The sequence below is a fragment of the Anopheles maculipalpis genome, chromosome 2RL (genome assembly GCF_943734695.1).
Source record: "Anopheles maculipalpis chromosome 2RL, idAnoMacuDA_375_x, whole genome shotgun sequence".
Taxonomy (NCBI): Eukaryota; Metazoa; Arthropoda; class Insecta; order Diptera; family Culicidae; genus Anopheles; species Anopheles maculipalpis.
Genome location: NC_064871.1, coordinates 44,749,954 through 44,771,113, shown reverse-complemented (window position 1 = coordinate 44,771,113; position 21,160 = coordinate 44,749,954). Strand labels below are relative to the sequence as shown.

General features: G+C 41.5%; 2 protein-coding genes across 2 annotated transcripts in view; one reads left to right on the top strand and one right to left on the bottom strand.

Moving 5' to 3' along the window:
* Positions 1 to 21,160, top strand: part of LOC126556838 (DNA damage-binding protein 1) — a 412,736-nt gene that overhangs the window by 148,567 nt on the left and 243,009 nt on the right. The window lies entirely within an intron of this gene.
* On the bottom strand, positions 6,112 to 7,392 carry LOC126558101 (fork head domain-containing protein FD4-like). Its single transcript, XM_050214054.1, has one exon. The coding sequence runs from the start codon at positions 7,390 to 7,392 to the stop codon at positions 6,112 to 6,114; it is 1,281 nt and encodes a 426-aa protein (XP_050070011.1).

The following is a 21,160-nucleotide window of genomic DNA, read 5'->3' as shown; positions in this document are numbered from 1 at the left end:
CGCACTTAACAGCGGCAGTAAATATGCTTTCCATGTTTAGGCAATTGACTATTTGCTTGCTTTACAATTTCGCCCTCTGTAGGTGTCCATCCAAAATGGAGGGTGCCCGATTAGATTAGAAGCTTTTATTTTTGTACATTTGATGAAAGGAGGGATGAAGCAGGGATGGTAGGGTGTTGGTGGTCTGTTGTTAGGATAGAATAATAAACATAAACATGGACGTCGGTCACACCGTTATGCTCGAGCGTCACAACGCATTCATAAAAGGCAGATTTTCAGCTGCTCTCGTTAGCCACCACCACGAGGGCCGTTTTCTAGCTCCTTCTCCTTTCATTCTTCTCAAACCGCCTGGCATGAAGCATTAGAATGTATACTACCATTTTGGTGCCGTCCATGGCTAAGAAGGTGCCCGAAGAGTATGTCTGTTTTACATTTCGTGAAGGCGAGGTCCGTGGCTATCCATTATGCTGGCGGTATTTTCACCACACTCAGCACAAACGGAACTAATTAATAATTCATTATTTATTGCGCTGGAAAGAACTTTCCCCGGTCACCATTCTGGCCCGCTGCTTCGGTGTTTGGGGTGGGGTCGTCAATCTAACACTCTGCCGGGCATTACTCTAAACCTTAATCAAACCAAGAACGGTTTTCGCAAGAAGCATGGCTGCTAGCCACTCGAATAAATCGATGCGGTAAGCTCGTTAATACAAAGGCAAATATTTTACTTGTGCTTCCGGAGATCCGGACCTTATAAGCACTGGGCCATAAAATCCACGCAGCCGATCACCGAGCAGCTTATCGGTGATTCTAATCGAATCCTTTGGCTATTGTCGATGGTCATTAGAAGAAGCCAACAATCACTATTGAGAGTGACTAATTTGATGCATTGATCAAACTACAGTGATCGAAAAATGGAAGATTATTTACATAAATATTTTGTTAGGATTATGTTGAGGGCTAATTGTTCAGTTTCAGTCGATAGATTTGTGTAACAATTTGAAGCTTGCATGAGAATAAGAGGTTTTCAAGATTTTCATACATCCAATAACCTATGATGGACATCCAAAACTGTATATTTGTTCTGGAAAATTATATATCATTTTTTAAGTTACACACTTGAAATTGAACCGAACACAGGACAAAAATCCGAGCTACATGTAAAATCAACTCAAAAAATCTAGTAACGGCAGACCTAGACCTTGCCTGGTAGCAAGGTCATCATTGTCAAAGCAGAAGATCAAACATTCACCTCAAATACTAGATTAAACGTGATACGTGCTTTGAATCAAGTATTGGTAATTACAACAAGATGAACTCACATTCTTGTGCAGCTCAAAGTAATTTATAAAGCAAAAAATAATCAGTCTGCAGCCTCTGTTTTCCAGGAATTGATTTCGATAGCGACTTTTTTCTATTTTAATTAAAAAATAAAACACTTTTCGTTACATTTAGGATGGATCAAAATTAAGAGATCAAGTTACTTGAAGGGTCTTGTTCACCCAAGGACATCTTTTCGAAAAACCTGAAATTCCAATACAACTCGTAAGCCTCAACAGGTAACCTCATCAACCACAAGGTCCCTTCGTTCTTCGTCAAGTCTTTCAAGAGTCTTCGTAATTGAAGACGTCAAGAATACTCGACGTTCAAGCATTATTCACTAAGAGATCTTATATAAATTCAAACCATTTCTGGACACTTCTACATCGGAAGGTACAATTGTAGAGCCAATGTTAATACGCTTAATAGATTAATTGGATTTCGAACCCATTGCCTATTGCTGAATCTATTATTATATTAAAGAATTCCAGAGGATTTACACATGAGAGTATTTTCGCCCTGTTTCCGCAAATTATCCGTCTGATTATACACAGCACACTACACCAGAACATCGTGGTACTATCAAGCCAGGAGAGAACTAATATTATTTTTACAGATACTGTAACTGATAAAGACCCCATTTACGAATGTCTCATCTACCTTATCTACCTCAGGCCTCTTCGATCAAAGAGACTTGTTTGATTCCAAGAACCATGCTCAAAGTCAGAAAAAACCTTTTTCCACCAGCTATCACTCGCACCTAACACTTCTCATGCTTCTCTTGGATAGTAAGCTATTTTGAAGGTCCGAATGAGGTACTTTAAGCAGCTTTAATAGCTATAATTAATAGCTTTTGTAAAAGTTTATTTAACACCACATTAATACAGCGAATTGAACAAATTTATTGTCCTCTTTAGGGTACGCAAGAATCATCGATTCTTTCGCTCTGTGGGACTAAATATAACCTCATAATAATTGTGGAAGAAGTACAGTACTTTCCTCATATCATGCAACCGTGTAAACTGACCAAAAAGCATTGCAACGAGAAATAATCCAACTTACTATTCAAAACAAAACCATACCATCAAACGCATTCCAATAAACCTCATTTTTATTCAAAGCACCCACACCACAGATCAACTCCCCTCGAAGGCACCACCGTGTGGCATCATCGATAATGGACAAATGATTTGGTAAACTTTTACACCTTTAATCATATTCTCTATGCTTCGTCGAGCGCGGTCGAACCCGTGCGCACACCACATCCAACCATCCAACGATCGATCCATCCATTCGTAAGTGGTTGTGGAATTTTAAGTAGCGCAAAATTGGATCATGGACGGTTAGTTTAGTGACCATTTTCTGATTTATGAACGTTACACCCTTTTTGCTGCATTCCCACCGTTTCCCGCTCGTGGTGGCTGGATGAGTGACTTGAATCCGGAGTTCGCGGGTTTCGCTGGAAGCATTCCAGCATCTCGACCGCTTTCATACGCTGATTAACATAGCGTAACATGACCATGCGCTTGGGCTTTAACGCTATCGCCAACTCATCTGCAATCCGACGGGTTCAATCGATTGGTCTATCGAATCCGCGGCCCTCTGTGTGCTCCAATCTACCAGCTCGCCTCGTCTATCTGTCTGCCAGCGTCGGGATGTGGGTAAATGGTACAGGACGCATAACAACCGAACCACGTCGCGCAGATGAAACCTTTTAACGGATCCTAATATCTTCAAAATTGAATTACTCTCGAAAATAGAGCCGAATCACTTAATGGATCCCAAATAAAAAAAAAAAAACAAATCACGCCGACACACGCACACATGCACTGATTTATGGGATAGAAAATAGCGCATAAAGTCGTCTAAGAGTAGTCGCCGCTAGCGGTCAATCCTTTTTTCCCGTTTCGGAGGCTAGTGTAGCCGGATAAAAAGGGGACGTTCTGGATCGTTTTGTGCCTATTAACGATCTTCATCTTCGGATCGGATCAAGCGTCCTAGTCCTAGTGTCGGCAGCGGCGGTGTGGCTGTGAACAGTGCCAGACAGCTCGTCTACGTGCTCGACACGATCGTCGAATGACAGTGCACAATTTGGTGGGGTTGAAAGCTACCGCGCGAACCTCCCGCAAGTTCACAAGACCATAAGGCCTCCATCGACAGGCCTCACAGTATCATCGGGAGCGAAGCAAATGAAGCAGCCCCTCTCGAGAGGAGATCTTGGATCTCGAACGTTGTATCTGAAGTTGATGGGATCTGCACGGTGAAATGTGAACCCTTGTGCTATCCGTGTGATGATACTATTAGCCTTACGTTCCTTCTGTGAAGAATGCTTAATTAGCTGTTGGTCGTTATTCGACGGATTTAGTGTATGAATGTGGAAGATTTCTCTTTCGCTGGTCATATCGAAATCGATGTTCGATGAGTTTGAACGTTCTGACTGTGAAGAGGCCCTCAAATGTGGCTCGTGTTCGCTGTTCTCAATTATCGATCGCTACACCTAATTATCGACTTACTTTGTGAGGGGCTTTGAAGTTCGATGTAGGGGGGCTTCAAGACAATATCTTTAGATGTGCTAAGAGAATGTATATTTGATCGTTTAGAACGTTTGCAGGTTATTTCTGTGAAAAAAGAATATTGCATTGCTGTTGCAGAATATTGAATAAGAATGTATATGATTGCAAAATTGTGTGTTGGGAGGATGCGTTAAACTCTCTTTAATGGTACAAAAATAGGAATGAAAATGTGCTCTTGACCCACGAAATTATGGTAGGAGCTAGGTGTAAAAGAAACAAACATTTTCCCCAAAAAAAGAAGAATACAGCGGAAGAATACCATCACGATTAAGAGCGAGACGAGTGCGTTTCGGTCTTTAGTTCGAATGGTACAAACTTAATCCCTTAACAACATTGAGAGGCGTAACCACTTCCGAAAATAAAGCCCCTCAATCCCTCTTCTAGAGTCCAATACAATGGTACCATTATTAAGTGAGACTGTCAATTGAGCAACACAAAGGTAAATAAGCCAAAAAGATGTTTTTTTTTTTTGAAAAAATGTTATTATTCTCGTATTGTTAAATCTGTTTTGATTTTTACTTTGTGGAAACCATTTATTGCTCTCTGTAAACCTTAGCTCCTTGGTTCGAACCAAGTTTGTTGGTTGATATATAATTAAGATTTTACATATCATGTTGATTTAATTTGCCTCAAGCGATTTAAGAAAAGCAGCTTTAAAGAAAGTGCTTTCTTTTTATTTTTAAAACAATTAGAGAAAACGTGTTCGAAAAGATTATATTAAAAGTTTATAAATTTAGTTTGAGTTTTCTTAGACTACCGAAAATGTTATTAAATTTTTTTTTCTATTTTTGTGTTAACATATAAATTCTTCAGCAGTTTCATCATTTGTAAGTTTAGAAGTAATATATTTATTAGAAAAAATGGCACAACAATTGTTAAATAATGTTGAGATTTTCATCATTGGTGCTACTTAAGTCAGAGACACATAATCGGACTGCAAAACACAATCTTAAGTCTCTGAGATTGAAAAAATATTCAATAAGCAAATAATGTTAGGATTGAGGTTCGACAAAGCCAATAAATTGTGAAATTCATTAGTTGAAATCTTAAGTAATGATTGAAAAAGAAATTCTGAAAGGCGAATGTAGTCTCAGCGACTCAAAGACTCAGAAAAATAAACGGAAAAAAATTTAAAAAGAAAATTACTTGGAGTCTTGGAGTCTAAGTATCAATATTTTTTTTGGGAAATTGTTGGAAATTCTCAATTCGATTCAAATTGAAATATGAACTTGAAAGGCAGTTTTGGACTGCAACAATTGTATATTATGTTGTCAATTATATTTGCCGGCTCAGTGCTGCCTGAAAAGATAATGTTTGAAATTGATTAAATCATAATGCAATTTAGAACGAATAATTATTAAGAAACCTAGACCAAGCTCAAGAGCAAATGTAAAAAAAATCGCACACATTGATCAGCGAAATAAATCCGTCAAATTAAATGTCTTTTCGAAAAGAGTGTACAGAATGAGTCACAAATAATTCGAACTTTGCTACTTAATTATTTTAAATCGTAACGAGTCGATAAGTTTGACAAGGGCCAATTCCAAAGCTCTTGCAGTAACAAACAAACTAAAACCAGTTTGTGGTGTTAAAAATAAAACATATATTATGGTTTGTGGTATTATACATAGAGCTCCAAAACTGATCTTCAACAAAACACTTCGTTATGCTTTTGGGGATTTTTCGATGTCTTATACACATTTGTTTTATTTCTGAGTACTAATGCAGTAAAAACAGATCTTAAATAAGTAACCACGTACATACATTGGCGAATTTTGCTAAGCCTTATAAATGTAAATCTTTGTATTTCATACCGAACACGCGTGTACATGCTTCTTTTTTACACTGCACCGTTCTGCTCTCGTTTGCTTGAACTTAAGTGCACCTGCCCGTTGTCAAACAACACTAGATTGGAGCGAAACTAAACGAGTGCAAGTTGTCCTAAAACAAAATCCAAGTACCATTAAACTGATATACGGATTCAATTAGACGCGAGGTGTGGTCCATGAGCCACCTTGTTGTAGGAATCATCGAGCGTTTCCGATATTGAACGAGCAACTTAAGCGAGCGCACATAAAATACTATAATCCATAAGTGTAATACAAACTCAACAAACAGCCATCAGGTGGGTGTGTGGGTGTGTGGCCACTAGAGCACTAACAGGAACAATAGGGAACAAAAAAAAAAAAAAGGAGGAAGTCTATGTCTGGTGCCTCCCTTCTCAAACACTTCGCAGTGCAGGTCCCAGCGCGGGTCGGCTAAGATCGGTCGGTGCTCCACCAGAACGAGGACTGTCCGGTTCGGTAGTGGATCCGCTTGGTGATCGACTGCCAGAACCGGTCCCTAGTCCATGCTGATGGTGTTGGTGGTGGTGATGGTGCTGGAGGTGTTGTTGTTGCGACTGATGGTGATGATGATGGGCAGCGGCCAAACTGTGGTACGAGTTCTGGTGGAAGTAATGGTGAGCACCGAGCGGTCCCATCATCAGCAGTGGATGGATGGGCAGATCGTACCCGGCCAGGGCAGGATGAGCGTACTGCAGGAAGGGAGGAATGTTGGCCACACCCGGCAGACTGGTCGCGGGTGGTAGGGTCGGTGTCGCGTGTTGTGCGTGATGCAGTGCCGGGTGATGATGAAGTCCAGCATGGTGATGATGATGATGCACAGTATGATTCGCAATCGATAGCAAGGATGGCAAACGGTTTTCCGGAGATTCTAGCAGATTTAACCTTTCGTCGGAACTTCGTTTCGAGCGTTTACTGTGGTCCCGCACATTGTTGGTAGTGTGTGCAGGAGTAGGACTCGGTGATCGGCTACCTTTCCGCTCTAACTTTGCCCCTTTCCGTCGCTCCACCAGCTCGTCTTCTGGCGTGATCAGACTCTCGATCGTAAACGATCGCTTCGGACGCAGTGGCGTTCTCGTGGAGCCAACCATCAGCGTAGTCTCGCTGGTAGAAATGGGTGACAGTGGTTCAATGGCTGGCAGTGGGGAGTGTGGTTCTAGCGGTGGAGAATGCATCAAGCTGGAGGGATGCAGTACCACCGGATCGGGCAGCATTGTGGTCGCCGTTGGACAGTACGCGTCCGCCGAGTTCTGTGCGAGAAATATCCTGTTTATGTTGGCCAATGCTGCGAGCTCTTCGTTCAGAATGTCCTTGTCGGTTTTGTGCAGCTTGAAGCGTTTCCGGCGCCTTAGCAAACTTCCATTTTCAAACATATCGAACGCTTGTGGATGAAGCGCCCAGTAAGCGCCTTTGCCCGGCCGATCGGGTCGCCGTGGAACTTTGATGAAGCAATCGTTGAAACTTAAGTTGTGCCGGAGCGAGTTCTGCCACCGTTGCGTGTTTTTGCGATAGTACGGAAACCGATCGGTAATGAATTTGTAGATATCACTCAAGGGTAACATTTTGTCCGGCGAGGACCAGATGGCCATCGCGGTGAGGGAGATGTACGAGTACGGTGGCTTCTGATCGCCGTACGTATCACGAGACGGACGTGGCATTTTTCCCCCTAAATCGCTTCGCTTAATACTGATTACACGCAAGTTGATAGTTTTGCCTGTTCACTGTTTTCGTTCACAACATTTCATGGACACATCTTTCAATATCACAATCAATACTCACAAGTGAAGAGAAATCACACACGTTGGAACTTTAGCATTGTTTTGTTCGGAAGTAATGCTCAATAGCCCAATACACTAGCTGCATTTTTGCAGAGCACTCTAGCAAGACTCGCACCATAAAACCTTAGGTTCTTTACTTGCGCCACACAACATTAATCTTCTTCGACGCAACACACATTGCTACCCTTGCAAAACCATTCCGATCAAATCACTAGTTGCAAAATCTGAGCTGAAAGCACCACCAATCACTGCGCACTAGGCGAGGGCACACGGGCGTCGTCCAGTAATTCGCACAGTTTCGACAACATCCGAAAACACCGGCAGCGAACGTACGCGGGCGCTTGTTTGTATGGACTGTTTGGACTGTTTTATCAAATCAACAACCGAAGGTGTTGAAATGCGGAATGATATGTTAAGCGCAGTGAGGCGGCTTCTTCTCAGCCGCGAAGATGCAGTTGCGCGCACCATACCCACACACTAACAGCAACTGGCGCCCTTACCGAGGGAACAGATTTTCTATCGCACATGCGAAAAAGCGCTGCAGCAGTGTGTGTGTGCTGGATGAAGTTGGTGAAGGAGCGAAAGAGAAAGACATTTACACAGGGCTTGGTGGAGAAAAAGGCAACTGAACATGTTGACCAAAGAAGAAGAGGGGAAGAAAGATGTGGTAGTAGAAGGCAAAAACAGGGGGAAAAGGGTCGTAAAAGTATATAATGTGCTTTTGGGCTGTAAGCGCAGGACGCGCGAGCGCCGAACACTGTTTACATTCGGCTTCCCCTTATTTTGAGCATGAAAGGAAACATTTTCAGCGTCGTTTTTTTATTTTCTCTTCTTGCTCGACGTTTGCCAGTTTCTTTGAACCGGGACGGGCAAGCTAAACATTTGTACAAACGAGCTTGGGTGTGGACAGTGCTGTGCAAAATTTTTGTTATGTTCGAGATGTTCTCGGCCTTGCATGTGATGAAGCACGTTCGGTTTAAAAAAAGGTACAATATTGCGATTCTAATGCAATTACGAAGTCTCTTGATGGATGTAGCTTAGACGAAGGGGATCGTTGGGCTTCGTCAGCTCCTTTATCTTGTATTAAGTACACACCTTTTAGGTGACATAATTCTTTAGACGATGAAGTCTCGTGATAGACGTAATCTATTGGATGAGGAGACTTCAATGTCTTAGAGGTCTCTTGTTACTTGAAGCTTGAACAACGAGGCATGTTCGACTGTTTCTTTTAATATAACGCTAACTCTTATAGCCCGAGGATTCTGGGTTTTATATAATTCGAACGACGAGACCCGCTGTAGAAGAACCTCTTCACCTTCTTGGCTTAACGGCCTCTGTCGCCTACACCACCGCGCGAGAAACTCGTAGAAGAACCTCGAGATCTCTAATTAGTCAAGTCTCTTCTGTTGAAATTGATCTATAAATGAGATGCGATTATATGAGACACACATAACAGATCGTATAGATTAAGAGCAGATGCAGCTTGAACGATGAAGCCTATTTGACTCATGGTTGAAAAAACTTCATCATCTATGATGTTTTTAAGGCAAAGGCGCTTTGATGACGAGGTTTCTTCGATGAAGAAATTGCGAGATTTTGATTCAAGCTTCTTCAAATATGAGATCTCTCAATAATATAGGTCAACTTGTCTATAGATACAACGTGATAGCTATTGGATGTAAAAGCCTCCCTGAACTTGGTCTGTTGGTAATTAACGACGCTTGGACGACGAAGAACATCCCGTCAATTACAAAATTGCTTCGAAGATAAGGCCGCTCAAAGGAATGGTATTCAAGCCTGTCTTATTTGATGCATGAAATTATTTTAAAAAAACTTGAATGGTTGTTCTGGCGGCCAAGAACTAAAACTTAAGTTGATAAATAATGCAATAAAACTTGTCCTATTTTTCACAACAAAATGGGATTTGTAATGGGAAAGTAAAGTTAAGAGATAAATTATCCAACCACTTACCAGACGAAATGAATCGTTCACTTTTTGTACATCACTGTACATATGTATGGCGCCGTCCGTCGGTCAGTCGGTGGAAGTACAAGCGATACGTAAATAAACCCAGCACACACACACACACGCACACCATATTGAATGGAAACAAAACAAACTAGGCGGAGCTACGCACACCAATCGGTAAAAGAAAAATGGTGGTGAACCTTTGGCCGGAGTTTTCCCTTCTTTCTCGCAACGCAACGGCAACAATGCTGGCGCGGAAAAATGTGTGTACTGTTGTTGTTGTTATTGCTACGTGGTACGCTAGAACCGACTCAGCTAGAATAATCATTTATTTAACGATGGAGTGCGATAAATAAATCAAATAGTTTATAAAACGCGGCAACACCGAGAAGCAGCGCCAAGAAACATTGGTAACGTTTTCCGCGCAAAATCGATCCACAAAGAAATGTCCATGATGTGGTGCACCTATCCCCCCCCGGCGGGGGGAATCGGATAGATCTTCCCGCAAGCTTCCGCTGGAAGTGGTAGAGAGGGCCACCGGTATGGTGGAGGTCCGGGTAGTTCCCGGTGATATTCCCGGTCGTTTGTTTCGTGGTAAATTGACAGAAAATTTAATTGAATTATTTTCTTCCCCGTTTTCGCCACGAAAACGAAACGAAACCGCCGCCGAATCGGCGAAGCGTGTAATTCTGCCTTGTGGTGTGGTTTTACTTTTGTCTTTGTCTGCCATTTCCACCAACCATTTCCAACCCGGGATGACTTTCAATCCCGGCCGGCTGGTTGGATGGTTGGTAGAGGATGGCAAATGGGAAGCTGTTGCTAGTGGCGTTGATTTAGAGGCAATGTTTGTACATTCCGACATTCCGATTCGTTTCCGCTGGCGTGCATATGCGTGAAGCTCGTTCGGGATGCATCGCTAGGATAGGTTTTTGCAATTGAATTGAAAGGCGCACGTGTGCAATTGTTTCCGCTAGGTTCCGCTGTGGCAGCAGGGTTTTTGTGTTTTAAGATATTCAATAAAATATGTGCGCGTCGTTTTGTTGCCTTTCTTTCCGTGCAATCATTGTCCATAAATCGTGGCAGATTGTGTGAAATGTAACGTAAGGAAATATGAGAGTTATCACGCGACGAAATGGTTCCTTTCTTATCAGTTGCTGTGATTGACTAAGCATGTAAATATACTTTAAAAGAGTCAAACGATTTCCATATTTGAAATTTGTTCGCCTGAAGGTGTTAGTCTATTTTCTCGTGTTTTCTGTTTTAACTTGAATGCTGGAAAATCTCACGATGATTGCGAGGTGATGAGAACGGATCTATTTTATTTAATCCCATTCGGGTTTAAGCGCTGGAATATTCTTATCACAACAACATCTTAACAATTCGTGGATCTGGACTTGATGGAAACTGTTGGTGGACAAAAAAATTCTAGCCAAGTTCTATACGACGGTGAAGCTCCTTCGACATAAAGGACCCTAGGTAGATGGGACTGCAGGGACCAAGGCCTCTTTGTCTATAAGGTCTTCTGGTTAATACTCTTGCAAAATGTCTGCCTCGAATACGAGATCGAATACGAGGAAGTTTGTGTGGTCCTATCTGAACCGAACCGTTCCCCGTAGCTCGAGGACTGCGTGGTATCAACAAGTCTACTAAACTATTTAAAGGAAAGACAGATTTAGTAATGTCTTGGCAGATAAACGATGGACGATGAGCAATCTGTGGCAACGATTGCTCTGGTTAGAAGCCCCTTCTTAGGACCCCTTCGAAAACGAGTTCCATTCGTAGATGAGTCTCTGCGACAACGAGGACTCGTTATAAGTGTGGTTTGGATTGTGAGATCTTTGGTAAAAAGACTTATTGGATTATGAGATCTCTATGTACTACGAGCACGGCGAGGATCTTCAGAGGAAGATGTATTATGATAGATAAGGTTCATCGGACGAAGAGGCCTCCAAAAAGTTCTCTTGGTAGCTGAATCTTGTCATATGATGTTCCTTGTAATTCGAAGCTCTTGGATGTCTTCTTATTTCTGAATGAAGCAACACATCAGCAAGCTTTTACAACCAAACTCCTAACTTCACGGTCGTATTTCTCAGGTTTGTACACTTGCTTTATTCTAACCCTTCTTCAATGTCAATACTTCTGTAAAACTCGCAGATAAGTCAACTGACGAAACGATAGAATCAAGATAGTGATTTTGATATGGCCCATTTTTCATGATCAAATGTGTGATTATCGGGCCACGAGAAGTGTTGTGATGTCGGTTCTTCGATTCTTCCTTCCCATCGGCCGGCTTACATCAGACGCAATCAAACAGCAAGATGAATGGCCAATCATGATTATGGTTGCGGTTTTTCTCTCACTCTTTCCGAGCGCTTCACCAATATGTTGCCACCGAACCGGACGACACGGTATAACACATCGGTAAGTAGCTAGGTCTAAATAAAGAACTTCTTGAGTTTCTTGCACCATCGTTCGGCCCCAGAACCGCCTCAGAATGCAGGGATAATTCATTCTGTTTTCTTCACACACACACACAAACACAATGCCGGATCAAGTGGCGGTGAAAACAGTGACACAAAGTAGCACAAGCGTCATCATCAACTTCACCTGTTTAAATCTCTTCTGCGATGAATCTGGGTGCGGGTTTGTGTCGTTTACTTTGTCGCAACTTTCCATCAACCGTGGATTCACGTGGGAATGGAATTTATGTTTGATTTGGCTAAGATGCAACTGGAGACTTGAATAAAGGCAGGTGTTGAGAGTGTCGGTAAGTTTGATTAAATTGAACCCTTTCTTCAATCAATCCGGGTAGCTACAGCGAGGCTTTATTGCTAAGGAGTTCTGAAAGATTGGTTTTTGCTTCTTGTGCCAGTAACTACATTCATTCGGGAGAACAATAAAAGGGCAGGTTAGCAACCATCGCAGCCTTATGGAGACGTTGTTAATTCTGAAGGCGAATTTTATGACATGAACAAATAATTGATATGTTGCGAAACCCTCCTTTTGGTGGGAAAAATACAAACAAACACTTTTGCACTTCTACCAGGTCGGCTGATAATTGTCTGGCCTGACATATAGAGGGCGCTTGTAAATTCAAATCCATTTTTTTGTAAAAAAAAACATTAAAAGAATCCACAAAATTATCAAAAGCAACCAAACCATAAAGTTGATCGAGATAGCTGACACAATAAAGATATCCAAGGAACGTGTTGGACATATCGTTCACGAATATTTGGGTATGAGAAAGCTCTGTGCAAAATAGGTGCTGCGCGAGTTCACATTTGACCAAAAACAATAACCAGTTGATGATTCGGAGCAGTGTTTGGAGCTGTTTGAGCGAAATTCTAGCGAGTTGTTGCATCGGTATGTTACCATGGATGAGACTTGGCTTCATCACTACACTCCAAAGTCAAATAGACAATCATCTGAGTGGACTGGACGCGATGAACCTGCTCCAAAGCGAGGAAAAACGCAACAATCAGCTGGCAAGGTTATGGCGTCAGTTTTTTGGGATTCGCAAGAAATAATCTTCATCGACTATTTTGAGAAAGGAAAGACCATTAACAGCGACTACTATATCAAGTTACTGGAGCTTTTAAAGGACGAAATTGCTAAAAAACTGCCACATTTGAAGAAAAAAAAGTTTTGTTCCATCAAGACAACGCACCGTGCCACAAATCAGTGAAAACAATGGCAAAAATTCGCGAATTAGGCTACGAATTGCTTCTCAACCCACCGTATTCCCCAGATCTGGCTCCCAGCGAGTTTTTCTCAGATCTCAAAAGGATGCTCACTGGGAAGAAATTTTGTCAGATGAAGAGGTGATCGCCGAAACGGAGGCCTTTTTTGACGAAAAAGAAAAATCCTTTTTCAATAATGGAATAGCAAAATTGAAAGACCGCCGACTTAATAATCGGTGTATCACCCTTTGAGGGAGGTATGTTGAATAAAAAAAAATTTGCAAAAAAATGATTTTTACTATTGTAGTACTATTGTATTGTATCAGCCCACCTGTCACCACTTCCTGTTCGGCTGTTGGCTTTGGTTTTAATCTTAAAGCTAACAAAAATGTTTTCTTTTTTCGCTAGAAAAAAGTGTTTAATAAGGTTGAACTTTCAGTGACAGGGTAAATATAAAACGTAGAAGTACATTAGTTAAATATCAAGCATTTCTTCAAGCACTCCACAAGAAGTACAAGTTTGGTATCAATTTTAAGTTTAACTGTGATTACTCGCTTCAAATCTTATACTTTAAGAATGCTTCAATGCTATTTTGGAAAACTTTCATTTGATTAAGTTCTTATCCGGTTGGAGGTCTACTAACTAGCTCCCCAGAAATTAACCCAGAATGTTAAGATAAGATTTGTATTTTTGATACCTCAAGTTGGTAATTGTTACATCTGAAAAGTTGGACTCGGAATTGGTCATATCTTAAAGACATCTGTTTTGCTTAAGTACTTGGAGTACAATCTGAGGTTCGGTCTGCAAACGTCTTCTTGTTCTTGGCCTGCTTAGGGTTGAGCACGTGGTGTAGACATGGCCAGGTCGCCAATCAGTTTTCAGAGAACTGGTGTATCCGATTTCTGACAGGTTTGACTCCACTTGATCCAGTCAACCAGCTCGCTGTGCTCCACTACGCCTCGTGCCGAACGGGTCACTGACGAGCGCCTTCTTGGTGGGGCATGAGTCCGGCATCCTCATCACGTGCCCCAGCCAACGGATCCTTCCGGCTATGACTACCGTCAGGATATCAGCACCGCCAAACAAGTCAGCTCCCTGAACAATGTGCCATCGAATTTCGCTGCTTACGTTGCTGTCCGAAGTTACGATCGTACCAAGGTAGCAGAACTCCTCCACCACCTCCAGATCGTCGCCGTCAACTAATACTCTGGGGATGGTCCGTATGGGATTGGAAACGGAGTCCTGCCGTTTGATGACCGCCACCGCTGTCACATACACCACCCAGAACGCTTATAAACGATGAATAAATGTTGATGAAATAACATGCAATAGTGCAAACTTCCGGATACGTCCACAAACAAAGTGTGTTTATCAAAAGCGAAAACACATAAACAGAGTACATTGCCACCACGAACCGTTTACAACACTACGTTTATGCCTCAGATGCCTCGTGCGCGTCCTACTGCAAAAGCACAAAAGTTCAATAATGAATTTATAATAACTTAATTTTACTTCCCTCTCATGGTCGCTCGTTATCAAAGGCGCTTTTCCAGCGCTTCCACTGCTGCTGGCTATATAGCTACTATATCGCGTTTGATATCGGCAATTTGCCACAACATGGTGGACCATACCAACAGTGAGTGACCTGTCATTTTATGGGTTTCCCCTATGCACGGCCGTGTCCGTTCTATTGATTTAGATTGCATGGGAAAATGTATTGTTTGTCCCGGTGGTGGGCCCGATACCATCGCCTGTAATTGTCATCGAATTGGAGCTAATAATTGGATTATTAAGCTATCATCAACATCATCATCGCCGAGAAGGTTGTTGTGGATGTTATTCTTCTTTGCCGAAAATCATCATTCTTCCTCGGGAAGTTTTTGAGCGACTGATGTTGTCTGTCACTTTTATCTTTTCCACCTGCGTTATCCATCTGAATGGTGTGATAATTTTCGAAAATTTCCTTATCTGCTGTTCAATGTTCCGTTGTTCGTTGCGATGTGATGCCATTTAAAGGGCGTCACAAGGAAAGACAACAAATCAACCCTTCTTTTCCCCAACTTAGAACGATTCCTACAGCTAATAGCTATCGCTTTTCTTTGTTTTATTACGGGTTTATAGGAAAACTTTGAGCTAAACGAACCCTGGTTAGGTACCAGTCCATTCAAATATTTTGGAACCTGCTGCAGATGTTGTTTTGTAACGGATCGCAACACGCAACATGAACGCAAAACAGGGGCTAACCATTATGCGAATATACCGTATTATTCACAGCCGGAAGGATGGTCGAGAGATTCATTTCCCCGTTTTTATTGTTCCTCACGAAAAACGGTGCAAAAGCTCTGAATTCTCGTGCTGTAAGAACATGCCTCACGGAACGTATCGTCACAAAAGAATAGGGAGAAAGGATTCTAGGACTTCCCAACTCGATGACATGGTTACAACAAGGTTGCTCTTGTTCTAGAAAGAGGCTCGGAAAACAACACATGTCTGTACGTTCGTTTCGAAGCATTTTCCTAAACGCTTCTGCCCACAAACAGCCACTGCCTAAGGTTCATCGATCATGCCGCCCTCATTGGATATGCCTTTCGGAAGTCTTTTGATACAAAGACCCGCAGCCGGGAGGGGTTTTTCGCCGTTTTCCTTTATCGCAACACATAATATCGTGTTCAGCACAATGTACAACAAATTTATTATTTACCGAAATCGGCTCACTCACACACACATACACACGCACGGCTTTTCCACAGCCTAACCAATAATAAATGACACAATCCACGAACGAATATCTTTTGGATATTCAAAACGGAGCAGATGCAACATACGCGCACACAAAGGAAAACACAAACATAGGTTTTGTGTGTGAAGCAAGCAACGCAAGAAAAACGGGAAAAAGGGTTACGGTTTGAAGATGATTTATGGTGCAAGGAATCCCGATGCCTAACGGTGGTGGTTCCCGGATTCGGAACCAGAAGGGAAAATTAATAATAGCACCCAAATAATGGTTGCCAATACGCAAAAGTCAATGGATGACGCAAAGCCATGAAAATCCACACGCACACACACACACACGCGCGTATACAAGGAAAAAGAAGAATTTATCCATTTCGACAGGCGTATAAAAGAAACGGGGTAAATATTTATCTCCCCCTTTACTTGCAAGACCGAGCGACTCTTGCCGTTCCGGATTAGTGTTTGTACGAAAATGTGATAAAAAAAACAGAGCTTCATCGTTTTCCGCTTTTTCATGTTGTTTCCCCTCCCCTTTCGATGGGTATGGTTTACCGTTCGGGCGTTCGGGAAACACTAAACACCCTTACCACTCCCAAAGCAGAAATTGTATCCTTGCTCTTGTCGAAATGGGCCGTGTAAACGATTTTCCAACATCCTCTATCCGGTGTTGCAGGCAAAAATAAAAAAAAAAGGCGAACGAAAAGCGGGAAAAACTCACCACAAACCTCAGGACGCTTGTGTGTGTCACTTGTTGTCACGCCTGTTTGGAGAGAGTTTGCTGTGGTAAATTAAGAGTCATAATTGAAAATTTACACTGATTTATCATGGGCTCTGCTGTCCTGTTCCTGTTCGGTGGATCGCATTTTCCAGCGAAGCGGACTCATTTTGCACGGCTCACCCCCTTAATGCGGTAGCAAACGCAGGAAAAGGAAGTTTGTCCTTCCGGTTTACGGATAATTTGATTATCGATGTTTAACAAGCAGGATTATTAGAGTCGCCTGTTGTTTTGGCCCCCTTTTGTGCGGGATGAACGAGAGAAGGGTGTGATGATGCTGTTACGGCCATAATTCATCGTAAATGATGCAATATTTTGACAGGGTTTTGCCGAGTTTACTGTGAACTCGCTCGCTTACTGCCGGTAGCAAGTGTTTTTCATCTGGAGGGCTGATGAATTGGATTAGTTAGGCGTGGAAAGTATATGAGTTGTATCAAAAATGCTGAAACGATTTATGATGATGTTTAAAGCATGGAAGCATGGACATTTTGTGTCATTTTTGCTGTTTTTGATGCCTCAGAAGAAATGATAATCCAGCAAATTGCGGTATAGAATATTGTATGGATGCCGTTAAAGCGTGGATGGATCTTACCAAAGATCTCGAATATTCCTTTAGTAAAATAGGTTCGGTTTGCTTTTGAGGAGTCGTGTAAATGGTTCAAACTTCTGGCTATAACAATGTTAAAATCTTTAGAGCTGAAATATTCAATAATTATACATGAAATATATAAAATTCTTCCTTTCTGTATAGCGACTCCAGAGCGCTATCCTGACTGTGATAGCGTAGTTAAGAACTGATGAAATCACAGAACAATGAAGATTTTTTACAGGGGGACCACCCCAGGAGTAATTGCTACTGATTTGATCAAACCTAAGGATATACTCAAAATCATAAAAGCAACTAAAAACTAAATTCTCTTCAGGACCAGACACTATAAGTTATCGAGCCTTAAAATAGCTTCCTATAACAGTCATAATCTATATTTCTTTGATTTTGTACGGGTGCTTGAAACTAGGATATTTTCCAGACAGTTAGAGTTGAAGCTAACGTTGTTCTCATACCAAAAATTGGTAAAAATTTGAGACAACCTTGTAACTAGAGACTAATAAGCCTATTAAATTGCCTCAGCAAAATATTTGAAAAAGTTATCGCACTGAGCTTAAGAGTACACTCTGAAATGTCTAGCATTATTCCAAATTCCCAATTTGGTTTTCAACCCGGTCTCTCACCAAAACACCAATTACACCGACTCAAAAACGATATAATTTACATTCGGCACTTGAATAAATCCACTGGACTAATATTATTAGATATGGAAAAAGCCTTTTGACACTGTTTGGCATGACGCCCTAATCTTCGAATTAATTAAATACGGTTATTCAAAATATCTTACACATCTTATCAATAGCTTCCTATCTAACAAATCCAATGCTGTGCACATCAATAATGCAGATTCCGATAATTACTCTCCCATTGCGAGTGTGCCACCAGGGAGTGTACTCTCACCCTTACTTTTTAACTGCTTCACGGCTGACATACCCAAAATGACAAATTGTACAAAATACCAATATGCAGATGACTTAGCCATCAGTACCTGTAGCAAACTGTCGAAATAAATCATCAAAACACTAAACTTTTCGTAATACACCTTCCATAAATATTGCTCCAAATGGAAATAGAAAATCAACTCTAACAAGTCCGAAACCATATTCTTCACTCGTTTCACAAGCAGACGTAAGCGACCCAATACAAACCTATAACTGAATGGAGTTGCAATACCATCCCGGACCGAAGTCAAGTCATGACTATAGAGAAAAGACTCACCTTCACCACCACTCATTCTCAAATGCGAAAAGATATTCCGAAGCCTTTATTGTTTTTTTAAATAGAATTTCAAAATTAAACCGAAAAAATATACTTCTACTGTACTCTTCCCTACTAAGCTGTAATAACCTGTGATACTTACTTACTAATCAAGCGCTACTACCGCTTTGCGGTCTTGGCCTGCCGCAGCAGAATCCAGAATCGCTCACGGTCCCGCGCCGTCGTCTGACAATCCGTTATCCCGGCCTTGAAGGCGCATGATTCCACACCATCCTCCCACCTCAATCTGGGCCCACTACGCTTCCTCTGTCCGTGTGGATGGCCTGAAGACCTGTAATAACCTTTGTAATAACCTGGTCCGGTGGTGTAGGCGACAGCGGCTTCGGTCTCTAAACGGCAGGACCGGGGTTCAAGTCCCATCCGGACTGTCCCATCCGGACCGTCCCCCTGTAGTGAGGACTGACTATTCAACTATGGCAATTCTAGTAAGCCATTTTCGATGGCCGGCGTGACCTTAGTAGGTCGTTAAGCGAAAAAGAAGGAGAATAACCTATGGATCCCCAGTTTGGCACTCCTGCGCTAAAACCGATAAAGAAACAAGATCAAAAAATCCATACTTAATTTTTAACGAACTTAAATGTCCTCCCCTGGTGTAGAACTAGTTTCAATTGTAGTATTGAAAGTATTGAAACATTTACATCAAAGCTGAATTCTAATTACAGATCAAAATCTAGTAACAACCCAAATTCTCGATTGGAGTCTCTCAGTTTCCATTCACAACTATTGATCATTAATCCCTCAACCCTATCCTTACACACCTTCCCTTTTCCAATGCCCACTCTAATCACTGTTTAGATAACTAAGATTAGGTTTAAGCTTCTCTTCTCTTGAAAGCTGAAGTCCCTCTATTAAACAAAAATATATTTAATTTTTTTTCTTCTCCTGCGTTAGGTTTTGCTTATTTTCCCTCCCAAAATCCAGTGTCCTTAAAGGAAAATATATTACCACAAAATCAGCAAGGCTCGGCAATTATTCAAAAATAATGGGGAAAGTAAAAACGACCCCTTTGTAAACATTTCAACATATTCAATGTATACTTAAATCATTGTCAATAAAGAACACTACTACTGCTGCTACTACAGTCCAGGGTTGTTGAATGTCACTTTAACTACTTTGGGTCTAATTGTAGTATATGTTCTCATTCTTGCTTATACAAAACTCTAGGATAAGGCATTTTGAATACACCATGAACATAGGATTTCAGTTCCAGCTACAGTTTGCAAAAGACGCACATGTTCACAAAAGAGAGAAGTTGAATGTTGATGGGACGCTTTCTGCTTCTGTAATTTAACAAACGTATACTAAAAACTGGAGAGATTCCAAATTTAAAATGGTTCCCTGTAAAACTTCAGAAGGACACGAGATAGGTTGTTGTTTTTTTCGTACATAGTACGATGGAAGAGACGATTAGGAATTTCCGATTGATCCTTCGTTGCTCTCGTTAAGGAGTTTGGGTTTTTTTTTATAAGCTCCTCAAGGATTCCTCTCTCTAAATATAAAACACAGAAAAATAAATCTCTTTTAATTTAAAACCCAGAACCACATCAATCACATAAAATTTAACGAGTCACATTGTAGCATAAGATATACAGTACGTTAGAAAGAACCCACACGTAGAATTAAAACCTCCAGAAACACATACGGAACTGATTAAATTGCTGACAAAACGTTTTAAACCAATGTAGAGAAACATGCTAGGGAGACGACGCTTCCATAACTAACATCATCAGTAAAAATATACATCGATCGAGAATACAATATTGGCAGACAATCCTAGACATAATTCTAGGAAACGTTGAAGAAATGTTTATCAAACAAACAAAGCCGATTCAATTGATCTACCAAACGTTAGACCAAAATATTGAGTAAAAATAATCATTACTTTAATTCAAAGATTAAAAAATATAATAAAATCTAATACCGAAACGACATCAAAGTGCTCCCGTAACCCTTGAACGTTCAGTCTTTGCTATTTTCTATCCGTGTTTTGGATCAATTCCTGCCACCGATAGCGTACATTACTATTCCCGATCTCACTGAAACCGATTACAATCAAATTGCCATAAAACGCCATCAACTCCTGCACCCAACAAGCCCAATCACTGCACATTAATGTATCGAAAATCGATCGACTCCAAACTCCTGAGACCCCAAACAGTCACCCAAACTGCCGAAAGCTGTCAGTCTAAGCGAGACGAATCATCTATCGAGTTCGATCTATCATTAGATAATTAATGATAAACTATTTAAACCACGAGTTCGAAGCGTGCTCGGGGGATCACAACGAAGGCGTCAATATCTTTCCATTTTTTCCAAGGAAAGGGGGGGTTGGATACACGGCTGCCCTTCGACCGTGCTCGAGTCAATCTCATTAAAGGCTAACCCCAAATGGGAGGCTGTGAAAGGATTGAGCAGGAGGGGGGGGGGGGGGGGGAGTCCTATTGACACTACGAACTTTGGCGTTCAAAGTGCTTTTCCGTCAGCGCTCACACAACGGTCAGAACTTCAAAAAACGGGAGGGCGTTCTTGCGCCCTTTTACGTTCCGACGGGTTCACAATCTAATCGTTAATTTATGATGATTGTTGTCTAATTGTAACAGTGTGCTG

Bases quoted from the DNA above. Each gene is read 5' to 3' on its own strand.
- LOC126558101 (XM_050214054.1), bottom strand. From the start codon at position 7,392: ATGCCACGTCCGTCTCGTGATACGTACGGCGATCAGAAGCCACCGTAC.